The following is a 13,289-nucleotide window of genomic DNA, read 5'->3' as shown; positions in this document are numbered from 1 at the left end:
GTGCATTTGCAATTTGGCGAAATTGCAATCGGTGCAAACGTTTAAAGAATTTAAAGATGCTGTTGCGTGATGTTCGATTCATTACGCTTCGCAGCTCCTGCATTCTCTAAACGATATACAGAGTGTCTCAAAATTACGGTACTTCCGGAAAGTAAAGGATTCCTAAGGTCATTTGAAGTAACTTTTCCCTTTACAAAAATTTTCTCAGAGGCATCGTTAACGAGTTATTAACGAAAAACACTGACGAATGAGAGGCGCGCTCGCCTTGCGCGAGGCGGAGCCCAGTACGAAGCCCAGTTCTGCTGATTGGCTCGGCCGCCTTGCGCCAGGCGAGCTCGCCTCCCATTGGCCAGCGTTTTTCGTTAATAACTCGTAAACAAAGCAGTGGATTGCATTTTCGCTAAGGAAAAAGTTACTTCGAATCACCTCAGGAGTCTCCTATTTCACGGAAGTGCCATAATTTTAGAACAGCCTGTAGACAATTTTTGTTTCGCATTAAAATAATTACAATTAATGGAGAATTTTCTTGCGCAAGTATGGATCTTCTTCGATGGATCAAATGCACGATCGATGATAAAGAAAATGTACACGTTTATTTTAATGCTTAAATATCGATAATGAAAGAACAGACTTAAAAGAAGAAAATAAACTTTCTACTTAACAGATTTCGTGTAGAATCTTCCATCTAGAGCCTGATGGGAACCTGACCTCAACATTAATTAAATATACAGTCACCGAAAGTTTTGTTCTAAATTCGAACATTTCAACATTATTCAAATCTAAATAAAATGATAACCAAGTTCTTTAAATAATACAGATTACAAAATCAACTTTCATCCGTCACTTATTTTCTCCACTTAACCCTTTACCGCACGAGTCCGACCCGTGATGAAAATTTCTAGTAACAACTCATCGAGTACAGATGTTATTCTGTCCTTCAAAAGTTGGAATAAAATTCCACAATCTCTTGTCATCAATATTCAAGCATTCGAGTAAATTTAGGCACACGATAAGCATCGATTTTCTTTCCCTTCTAAGAAATTATTGCGATCGAAAAATTTCTAGTCGCAGCAACTGCGAAGAAAATGCTATGTCAAGGGGTCAATTCGTTTGCCACTTTCGAACGGCCCGAACAAGACAATTATAAAAAAATTCCAAAATTCTCTTGTCACAAACAGGAAAACCGAACTGCTGCAAAATAGTGTGCACCGATCACGGCGCAAAAAAAAAGCAGCGTGCAGACCGCATTCGCGTTCTGCGTTCAACAGAACCACCTGTCAGAGAAATATGAAATTGACGGGGGGATCTGGGATTGAGGATCGGCACAGGTGCAAAACGGTAAAGCAATCGGGACACCCGTGTTCGAACAGCGAGATACCTCCGGTTTCTCCTCGTGGAATCGGAAAAGCGGCAGCCATAAATCTCGGTCGCAGCATCTTTCCGCGATTCCGTAACAAGCAGTTCCCGATTGTGAATTCCGCAAGGATTTACGATCCGGCCGTTGAAATAAATTTTTCTATATAAACCGGCCAGGGAGGAGGGGGGAGGGGAAGAACTCGATTCGATCGAACGCGAAGGCGACGGTTTACGATAAGTGGCCCCACCGATCGATATTAACTACCGCGACGAGTTGGAAATTGGTTCACGGGCCAGCGACTGTGTTCGATAACGGACACGCCTGGAATTCCAGCGATCCTCCGAAACTATCCTGGAAGTTGTGCCTAGCGAAATTTCCAGCGACGGACCAGCGGTTAGGTGTTGCTCCTGCACGCGAGCACGCCCAGAATTCCGCGAAATGCGCGACGGAATTCGCGGAGCGGTTCATTTCTTCGACGCTGGACTCCCGTCAATCAGAACTCGCGATTGAGTCTGTTTCCCAGATCGTCGGCACAGTGAATTCTCCCTAATCGACGCTCAGATTGTGCACAAAAATGGAGAATTTGGGAAGAGGAGGCACGATTAGTCGAGCTTCCCGGATCGTTTTCATAATTTCTGATTGTCAACAACTGCAAAAACGAGTCGCGAGGCACGAATAATTGTAATTCCTGTTCCCAAATGTTAACAATCATTGATATTAGTTGTTTACAAGCTGAGGGACAATTGGAGAGAACTTACTGTCCCCTTAAATAAAAATGACGCGTGTTGCTTCGTAAAACTGGAAAGATTGAAATTACGTAGATTTTTCGCCACTTTTGGTTATGTTTTGGTTTCGATTATTTTTTCTGCGAATCTTTATATCGTCAACGAAAGTGTGAAACCGGTTATTTTAACTGACACGATGGATTTAGTGTCAATTGTCTCACTTTGGGATGAACGGCGTTCTTTGCTTTGAGAACTAATTCCTCGATTTATTTATTGTATATATTGTGTATACTGCATATATTGTGCATAGATTATTTATCATATAACCGAGAATCCACCAAAGCACGTTTCTTAATCCGGATCAATTTTATTAACCCTTTCCACTCGAGTGGTGACTCTGAGGCACCACTAAAATCATTAATTCACGTTCCAAGATAATTTTTATATTAACAAAGTTTAGAGTTAGAAAAATCGTTAAAAGTGTAACTATTATTCGAATCATCGCAAGACTCAATTTCACACGCACAAAATGCACTGTATCATATAAAATGGAAATACCGTAAGTCAGAAGAATTATTTTAGATTCACGGTTGAAATGGCTTCGAGTGCAAAGGGTTAACCCTGCGCACTTTGACATAATTTTCACATTGTCTTCGCCCACATTTAAAGGAACAAGAAAACACTTAAAAATGCAACTATTGTATAAGGTAAGAAAAGCGATTTTGTATTTACAATTGAATTGCCTTCGAATAGAAACGCTTAAACCAAGGAGCATCGTTTAGAATGAAAATCCGGAGAGGATTTAACCCTTTCTCTTCGCAATTACACGCAATTTCTTTCCCGCATTCCCAGCACGCAAGGCGAGCAGGAAAAACCAGCATCGCTGAAAATCGTGTCCCGCTTTTTTTTTTCTTTTTTGCAACGATTAAAACGCAATCGCACAAGCACCGGTACTCCGTTAATTGAACCTCCGGGGCCCAAGAATTTTCAATTTAAGAGCGGAATTCCGAATTTTCGGAGGAATCTGCACACGCGAACGTCGCACAGCTCCATTCATTATAGTTTGCGCGCGGACAGCGTGTCGCGCGACAAACGAACCGCAGAAGGGATGATACACTGTGTCGTGGAGGGATGGGGCGCAGACAACGGGGTGCGAAGCGGGAAGGAAATACGAGCTGCGAAACTTTTCGGCGCGGAATTTCGTAATTCCGCGCGACGCTCGGGGACGGGAAAAATTTCGAAAAAGAATCGTGTTGATTCGTATCGATTCGAAACTAGGTTTATACTATAGATAATAATCTTACTGACAGTAAACTTATTACTCTAAATAGTAATCATGTTTGGGAGGAAGTTCCAGAAATTTAGTAGAAGACTAATTCCAAGCGCGTTTTGCAAGCGCGTCTTTACAATTAGTTCATAACGTAAATTGTTTACGCTGTCTGATGAACAAAAGTCGTTCGTACAGAATAATATTGATAGAAAATGGTGGCCAAGGGTTCTACAATCATAGTGAAACTGTTGGGATTATGGAATGAAAATGAATATGATTCTAATTCTTTTCTTAAAAAGATTTTATTTTATTCCTTTTTGTCGCAGGGGTTACTGCGACGGTTTATATAAAATAATCCGAGAGTTTTTTTGGTTTTTATATAACGAGAACTTTAATATAACTTGTAACAAAAGTATATACTTGTAACAATAGTATAACTTGTAACAATGAATATGATTCTAATTCTTTTCTTAAAAAGACTTTATTTTATTACTTTTTGTCGCAGGGGTTACTGCGACGGTTTATATAAAATAATCCGAGAGTTTTTTTGGTTTTTATATAACGAGAACTTTAATATAACTTGTAACAAAAGTATATACTTGTAACAATAGTATAACTTGTAACAATGAATATGATTCTAATTCTTTTCTTAAAAAGACTTTATTTTATTCCTTTTTGTCGCAGGGGTTACTGCGACGGTTTATATAAAATAATCCGAGAGTTTTTTTGGTTTTTATATAACGAGAACTTTAATATAACTTGTAACAAAAGGCGATGAGGTACAGTGTGTAGAAGGTAAAGGTAAACGAGTGACGGATGATACAGAAATATGAACACGTTGAGAGTCGGAGGAAAACTTGCTAACTGACTTCTCGGTCGAGAGGTCCTCGTATTTATTGGTAAGGGAAAGTCCTTGGGAAGGGCGAAGGCCTTTCCCGAAGATTTTCCGACCGGGGTGATCCGGGACCTATGGTCCGAAGTTGTGTCCCAACGTTTTTATTGTTTTATTGCGGGGTGTACGCCTTGCGTCGGGAAGACCCGAAAAAGGCATATGCACACCCCGCTTTTGAAGGACGTGTCTTTTTATGTCTGGTCCGCCACACCTTCATTGAGAGAAGGTATATGGGCGAAAACGATCGAGCGACCAAACTCTACTGAGAGACCGGTAAGAAAAAAACGCTTCTTTTATACCCTTCTTGGGTTCGTCTTATCCACCAATCAGAGACGTTTATTTGTCGCGTTTCACATTGTATACGTGACGCTGGGATCCCCAAACAGTCAGGGCACGATGTGTATCTAATGGTACCGGTGATGATGTATCGCGGTATCTACTATATACAGTTTACATCACCGTCGTTGCCCGCTGACGGAACCGACGAAAATGTGAACCGATATCTTAGTATCTTAGTACTAAGTAAACTATAGATTAATTTTTGTTCGAGGCTAAAATTTCCTTTTTTTTTCAACAGAAACTTTAAAATTTTGTGACACTTATATGCAATATAATAACCGATCTGAAATTGAACAACTAAACATTATTCGCGTTCTTAAAGTTTAAATGAAATTAAAAAAATAATACACCCCTCAATATCCTGGAATTTTAATAGTACATGTATTATCCGTAAGACAGTACATTTTGATATCGTATAAGCATTTTTCGTGAAAAGTTGCGATTTTCGTAGCTGTTTCACAAAATGTTCTAAAATTCCACGAGTTTCAAACGAAGTTTCAGTTTTCGAAGAACTTCTTTAAAAACGCGTCTACCGAAAATCCGCAATAAATCGATCATTTGTTTATACACATACTTTTTGTATGCTCGAGAGAGAGAGAACGTATGACTATATTTATAATCGTGCCATACTGCGACAAATTTCGATGCAAATAAAAAGGCCCGCTTCGTTTCGACCGTTCATCGCAAACAGAACGGAAACGATCGAATATTGTCTAAAAAAAAAACGAGCCTTTCGGCGCACTGCGCGACAGGCGCTTCTTGCCAAGCTTTCCGCTCACGGCTATAGTCCTCGGTGAATCATGTTTCCCGAAAGGATTGGCACGCGCTCCTTCTCCACCGGCGCACGTCTATGAATAACACGCTGTCCGCCGATTGTGACACCCGCGGCGAAGTACGATACCCGTAATAACGCGCGTCAAAGCTCGAGACCGTTCCAGAAATCGAGTTCTGCCGGGCCGACGGGAATTGGGAAAGTTGGCAGGATCGATTTAACGAGGGAATGATCGAGTCTTCGGGACTCGCCGCGCCGGGGTGTCTTCCTGCGACGAGCACTCGCGTCGTTTCCAAGCGGCGAGCGCGCTAAATTTCCCCTAATTTGCAGCTTTTATATCTCCATAATTCTCCTTGTTTTTATGTAATCAAAAGTGGACAATTTGGGAAAAGCAGATACGATTACACGAGCGTTGCGCCTCGTTTTTATAATTGTTGGCGATCGGCAACTATAAAAATGAGCCGCGAGGCTCGAATAATCGTGTCTTCTCTGTTCCTGAATTGTCCATTTTTGTCTACAAGCTGAAGGAAAATTGGGGAGAATTTACTGCAGTTGCGAGACGAATGGTTCGCGATTTGCTTCTGGCATCGTTAACCCGTCCGCGGTTTATTTCCTTCGTACAGCGCGTCGCTTTTTAATCGGTTTGTACATTTTTATCAGGTCGAGTCATAAATAACTTCCGATGCAGCTGGGTAGAATCTATTGTTCGTATCTACCCACTATGAGTCACCGGGACAAACGAGTTATATTATATATATAATATAATAATAATATAATATAGAAATATATATATATATATATATATATATATATATATATATATATATATATTAATTAATTATATATATATATATTTCTATATTATTATTATTATCTCTAACTATTATTATTATTTCTATATTATATTATGTTATTAATATTATATATATAATATATATATATATATATATTTCCATATTATTATTATTTCTATATTATATTATATTATGTTATTAATATTATATATATAATATTATTAACATAATATAATATAATAATAATAGTAATAAAATATAATATCCATATATATATATATATATATATATATATAATATTATATATATAATATAATATAATAATATAATAATAATATAATATATATAAGGATTCCAAATAAATAAAATAAAATAAGAAAGAATAGAATTAAGTAAAAACCAAGACAAATGTCTGATGAAGAAACAGAAGTTATTTACGAGTCGACCTATTATTTGTGTCGTCGTGTCGAAGACATTTTCGAAAGGGTTGTAAAGAAGATAGAATATCCTGTCTGTACTTTATTTTCCCAACCCGAAACATCGCTTTTCGAAGTGTCTCGACAGCGTGCGATTGTCCCATTTATGATCTTGTGCCAGGAACATATTTTTGAAAGAGAGATGTAAAAGGGGTAGAATATCCTGTTTTCTTGTATGTATCTTACTCTCTTGACGAATGCGTCGCTTTTTACGGTGCTTCGATAATACACCGTCATGTTATTTTGCGGCGCAAATGTATCTTCGAAAGGGTTGCCAAGGAATTGGCTTATATCTCTCGACTCCTTTCATTTTATTTTCTTAATTCAGCGCGTCCCTCTTCGAAAGAGGGGCGCACACCACGTTTTTTTCCATCGTTTAATCCGTAGCGCAAATATGCGCTGAAAGTCTTATAAAGACACGGCGGAAAATTGTCCGACGAAACAATGTCGCTAATCTTCGTTCAAAGGAGCAAGCCAATTAAGAAGCCAATTGCCAACTCGCCTTGGCATCGGAACGTGGCTAAGGAACGAGGAAGTCGCGACACGTATACAGGGTGGTCAGAAAATCTTGGTGCGAGGGAGCGATTCCTCGCGTAAAAATTCGAGCCGAAAAACAAAGTTGTTTCGCGCAGGGCTTCATTTCCGGGAAAATCGAATCCTCGAGAATTCGTTGGGTACGCGTGCGCTTAACACGTTCCGTGCCACGTGTACCATCGATGGTACACGCTTGCATGTTTACTTAGTGAACTGAACAAATTGTTTACAAGAAATTTAGAACCGAAGAATCAATTTCCACCGCAAGAATGGGCGTTGATAAGTGTTTGTTACGTTGTTATGTGTACGAGAATTAATAATTGCACGTAATACATCAAGTTTTAGTAAAATATCAAAGTGTGAAGATTCGAGTAAAAAAAGCTCGGCACGGAACGTGTTAAACACAGTTTAAAGTGCTTAAAGTATCTGAGTGCCTCCATTGTATCCAAGTGCACGCGTATCCAACGAATTTTCGAACTCGATTTTCTCGAAATTGGACAATTGAACTTCATTCGTTTTCTTAACCCTTGGATATAATTTTTAAAAAGCGCCCTTCAAAATCCTGGGATTTTTATTGCGTATGTATTCGTAGAACAGTATGTTTTGATATCATATTGAATTTTTTCTTTTGACAAGTTGCGGTTTTCGAAGTCATTTCACGAAATATTTCGAAATTCTAAGAGCTTCAAACGAAGTTTCAGGTTTCGAAGATTCACTCGTTCAAAGATTCGTCTACTGAAAATCGACAATGACTCAATAATTTGTTCACGCATTTAGTTTTTGTATACTCTATATTTATATAAAATATTTATAACCATGCTGTACCGCGATAAATTTCAATGTAAATAATAAATCCCACTTCGTTTCATCCGTTTGTCCCAAACCGAACGGAAGCGATCGAACTCGATTTCCGCGAGAATGAAGCAAGAAATGAAGCAAATGGAACAATTTTATTCGATATTTTTAACTCGGCTTTGTGCGAGGTATCACTATCTTATCGATTGCGTCACGATTTTCCGAACACCCCGTACGGTCGCACACGTCTCGTCTTACTGTTTCGGTTTTAGGCTGCGTCCGATTCGAACGATATCATTTTTGGGAGTCGATCAACTGCCCATTCGACAGATTTATTAGTTTACGACTCAGAAGTATCGTCTAGCTTTCCTTGAAAAGTCCGCCTAACCGAACCGCTATCAATGGCACTTGTGGCCTAGGCCTACACAGAGCGCCGCGAGTGGGCGGCTCGATTGTTTATATTTCCCGAATTACACGGGGCACAGCGGCGTCACCGTTTTCGGCGTCATCGCTCGCGTCAAACTGTGATTTCATCGGTAAGGCCCAGCGCGCCGCTGTTTTACAAATTTTGGAGGAGGGATTTCTCACCTCCGCGACTCGACGGACCGACGAAGGCTCTCCGTCAGAATCTCGTCAGCCGTCGTAGCGGTAACGCGGCTTGTCATAGTCAACATATGCATTATTAAATATGCACTTATTAAATATGCATTTGTTAAAATCGCTGCTTTAGTAATTTCTGGTGCACTCTACATCTTCGTTGAATATTAGATTCAGCTGAAGACGCACTATTGCACGCGGAATGTTGCGTGTCTGTTAACAGAAGACTCCTTGTGTTCGCGTAAGCACGTCTTCCAAGTGAACCGTCAATAAATGCGATTGTTCGTGTTCGCGATCGGATCCCGCGAAATTCCTGCGATCAGTTCTGTGCACACAGAATCGAAATAGAACAGATACAATTGTATACGTTGCGATGCATACGCTGACGGATTATTTCGGCGGAACGGAGAGAGATGCTAACGTCTGCGTTTTTGTTTTGTTTGCAGTGGAGAAGGGGGTCCTAGACCAAAGCAGCGAGAGCCAGCAGGTGATCGAGAGGTGTTACCCTCTTCCGCCTCAGAACCCGTTGATGCTGTCGGAGCTCCCGGAACCGCCGATTCCGTTGAGCGAAATCGGGCCGATTCCGCCTCCGCCGATGTTCAGTTCTTCGAGTCCCACTCTATTGTTGGCCAAACAACGGTACATTCGGAACACGTCGGATTACGAGGACGAAGGTACGCCGTCATATTTACGTTCAATCTCTTCTAGAATCGCGCTGGCAACCTCTTCGAGAATACCGTTGCGTACATCGTTGTTCGTAAGTATAGTAAATTCTCCCTAATTGACGCTCAGATTGTGCACAAGAATGGGCAATTTGGAATAATCGTGTCTCCTCTTTCCATATTGCCCATTTTTTTTGTACAATCTGAGCGCCAATTAGAATGGGCAATTTGGAATGATCGTATCTCCTCTTCCCAAATTGTCCATTTTTTTGTACAATCTCAGCGCCAATTAGGAAGAATTTACTGTACGCGGAGCTCCTTTAATGAATAAATGATATGCAATATTAACTAATGCTATCAAGCGACGTACGCCGGCAAATTCTGTTTCGGATATGTATTCAGTAGCATCTGGTATCATTAAATTGAGCGATTTAATTATTTGTGCCCTTTAAGTAATTAAAAGTTCAAGCGTCAGATCGAGACTGCACAGATTAACCCTTTAACGCACAGTTTTAAAAAAAGAACCGGCCAAAAAGAGTCAATTTTTAGTGGAGAATTTTGATATACTGCGCTTTTGTTCCATGGAAAAAGGCTATATTTTATATTCTTGAATAAATATAGCTTACAATCCCATGTAAATGATAAATATCAATAAAACGATTTCTTTTTTCGCTTTCACATTGTTATTTTCAATTCTCGATTATATTCGAGCGTCAAAAACTATAGCAGCATAAAATACAACGCCGCTCGAATTATCTCGAGTGTGCACAGTTTGGCCTGTTTAGCGCGCTCGAATTAACTCGAGCGTACAAGTTAAGGTGTTAAAAGCGTAGACCGCACGATACTGTAAAATATCATAATATAGCATAAAGCTAATTATTATAGCGTCCTCTAATATAGCATAAAGCAAATACAAAAATGACAATTGCACTCATTAACGATTTCAGAAATATTTTAAATAAATATTTTAATCGTGTCCAACACATGCATTCGCGGCAATGTTCGTCGAAATTTGTTTCACCCGGCCCGTTCGAATCGCGTGAAACGCAACGAAACGAAATCTAGAATTCGTCGTCGTTTATTCGTAAACGTTAGGCTACGAACGGAAACGGAAAGTTCGAGATGTCACGTTTCCGTTTCCGAGACGGCTTTCGCACGAAACATTTCTCCAAAACTACAGAAATTATTCCGACGGCTCCTGTTACGGGTCTCGCTCTCTGTACATATATTGTATTACTTCTGTTCATATTCTACCGTAGTAGAGCACAATAATGACTCTCGTAGACTACAATATAATCCTCGTATTCTACGGCGCTAGTCTCGAATACGTTGCCCGTGTTCCACACTCGCTATTATATTCTTCGTATTCCGTGGACGTAATCCTGTAAAACGTTGCCCGTATACCAGCATAAAATGCAATGCCAACGTGTGTCCCGTGCACGCGTTCACCGATGTTCTCCTCATGTTCGAGCTATTGCGTTTTACGATATATATATTCCGTCTATTCTATTAGGCTGGAAATAAATAGCCGATTTCAGGATATGCGTGACTCCGTCGCATCGCTATACGAGCCGCGTGCGCGTTGTCCGTCTTCTATTGTCCTTCTGTCTGGCTCGCGAAGTTTAGTCTTCCACAAATTGCGGCGGCCGCATTGTTTCGTTGCATTGTTTCACGGAAACTTGCGTACATTGAAACGGCGCCGCAAATAACGTTCACTGTTATAAACTTCTTCAATTCATCGCGGATGAATTATCATTCTTAGAAACATTCCGGCCCTGGTTCTTGTATCCGGGACCGAACAATCTTTCGGTATTCTTCTACGTCGTCTTCGCCGTTTCGTAAGAAATTCAATTCTCAGCGGATAGTCGAATTTTCAACTTCGAAACATATTTTCCGGCTTGTTCGCGGAAGCTGCGGGAACGATTTTTACGTAGAACGATTCCGCAGACTTTCGCGGACACGATGGTATCATTTTTTGGAGCATCACGAACATTTGAACGTGTTTGAAGAATTTTTTGTGGAAGCTAGATTTTTCGAGATTTTTCGGAGGTCGAAGCTTGCTCTCTTCGGATATTGTTTAAACAAGTTTCAATGTTCGTAATTTTAGACCAAATATTCCGTTGCACTCGGCAATGTCTATTGAATCATTCTACATCGAAATCGTTTGTGTAGATTTCGAGATCGAAGTTGGAGAAACTCTTGAATTTCATTTTGCTTCGAAATAGAGCGGATGAATTTTAGTAATTGTTTTTAACGTTCTACTGTTTATTGAAACGAAGGATAACTGTGGCGATTAGACCGCGGATTTTATGCATTTATGGCAAGAATGAAGCTGAAAACTGCGAGAGGATCGAAAGGAATTAAAAATGTTTGTGTACTAATTTCAGCTTATTGAAATGATTAAAAAAGGACAGAAAATTATACTTGGCTCATTGATCTTGCAGTCGACGCAAGCCGTTTTCATCTTGCATAAAGATCCGCAGTCTAGTGACGATTTCGCAACTACTAATTTAGAAAACACAACACACATTATACAGGGTGTCCTAAAATGGCGGTATTTCCGGGAAATAACGAGTTCCTGAGGCCATTTGCAGCAACTTTTTCCTTAGCGCAAATGCAATCCGCGGCTTCGTTTACGAGTTATTAACGAAAAACAGTGACCAATGAGAAGCTCTGGGCGAAATGGGCGGAACCAATGAGCGCAACTGTGCTTCGTCCACTCCTTGGCTCGGCCGCCTCGCGCCAGCCGAGCTCACCTCTCATTGGTGAGTGTTTTTCGTTAATAACTCGTTAACGATGCCTCGGAGAAAATTTTTGTAAAGGAAGAAGTTGCTTCAAATGATCTCAGGAACCCCCCATTTCCAGGAAGTACCATAATTTTGAGAAATAACCTTGACATAACCCTGTGCAAAACCGTTGTTAAAGAGAAGAACGCATTCAGAGCTGAGAAAGCTAACGCAATACTGTTCCCTGATTGCAGAGGACGAAGAGGACTTTGACGTCGAGGAGGAGGACAACATGTTCGTGTTCAGAATGTCCCAGCCGGATCCGGCGATCGACACGTCGCGGGTCGAGGAGATCCCCGCGAAGGAGCCTAAGTTTCACGCGGTGCCCCTGAAGAGCGTGCTGAAGAAGAGGAGTTCCGGAAGCGGGCCGGGGACGCCGCAGAACACTCCTACGCAGGAGAACAGGCCGTTGACGCTTCGCCAGGAGCTGCACGCCTCGTTCAAGTTAGTGGAAAACACCGTCCCGAATCGTTTCTCGGCTCAATCCCGATGATCTCCTCCATTCTCGAAAGACTCGGTGACCGATCGCGAGCTTCAAATGCCACCGAAGTCTCGCCCGATTTCGCGTACGCTCCATTCGTCAACGAGTCTTCTTTTCTTCATCGAACGCGTGTACACGACCGCGCCTTCTTCAAGGTTCGAAGGCGAGAGACGCGATAGTCCGCGGCTCGTTTGTTTGGCTTTCGCAAATTAAACGTCCCTCGGCCTCGCGGACGTGAAAGGAACGTCCGACCGGCGACGCGGCCGGTTTAATTACCGCGGCTTTAATCAAGATGCCTCGGAACCATGAGGAGGCTCGTGTCCGGAACATCGTTCTTCACCTTCTAGCCTCGTCATATCTTTTCACGCGTCCCCGCATTAATATTTCTCTTTCTCTCTCTCTCTCTCTTTTTCTTGAGTTCCGCTCGATCATTCCTACTCACCTGCATTCGCGATCATTTGCGAATTATTCGATCAATGTGCCAGACTGAGTCCGGGCATTATTCGAATAACTTTTTATCCAGACGATTGTTCGAGCGAATAATAAACTTTAGAAATAGTAATTTTAGAAATGATCGTTTGGAATAATACGTTTTAGAGATCGTAATGGAATCATTCTTCTCGCGAACAAGTTGCTTATTCGTGAATAAATTATTCGAGAATGTTTTTAAAATTAAAATAAATTATAATAAATAATAATAATATATATTAATATATATATATTATATATTATATATATTTATATACAATAATATATATTAATATATATATATATTAATATAATAAATAAATTATTCGTTTGCAGAATGA

General features: G+C 40.5%; 1 protein-coding gene across 9 annotated transcripts in view; it reads left to right on the top strand.

Moving 5' to 3' along the window:
* The window catches only part of LOC117220960 (phosphatase and actin regulator 2), a 494,597-nt gene that overhangs the window by 454,697 nt on the left and 26,611 nt on the right, over nt 1–13,289 (top strand). For all 9 annotated transcript variants that reach the window (XM_033471505.2, XM_033471521.2, XM_033471540.2 and 6 more), the window contains 2 exons: nt 8,998–9,225; nt 12,194–12,443. In XM_033471505.2, coding sequence (XP_033327396.2) covers nt 8,998–9,225; nt 12,194–12,443 — 478 coding nt within the window. The remainder of the gene's footprint in view (nt 1–8,997; nt 9,226–12,193; nt 12,444–13,289) is intronic.

This window comes from Megalopta genalis, chromosome 1, assembly GCF_051020955.1.
Source record: "Megalopta genalis isolate 19385.01 chromosome 1, iyMegGena1_principal, whole genome shotgun sequence".
In the NCBI taxonomy this organism is placed as follows: Eukaryota; Metazoa; Arthropoda; class Insecta; order Hymenoptera; family Halictidae; genus Megalopta; species Megalopta genalis.
The sequence above is the reverse complement of the archived record's forward strand: the minus strand, read 5'-3'. Positions and strand labels throughout refer to the sequence as shown.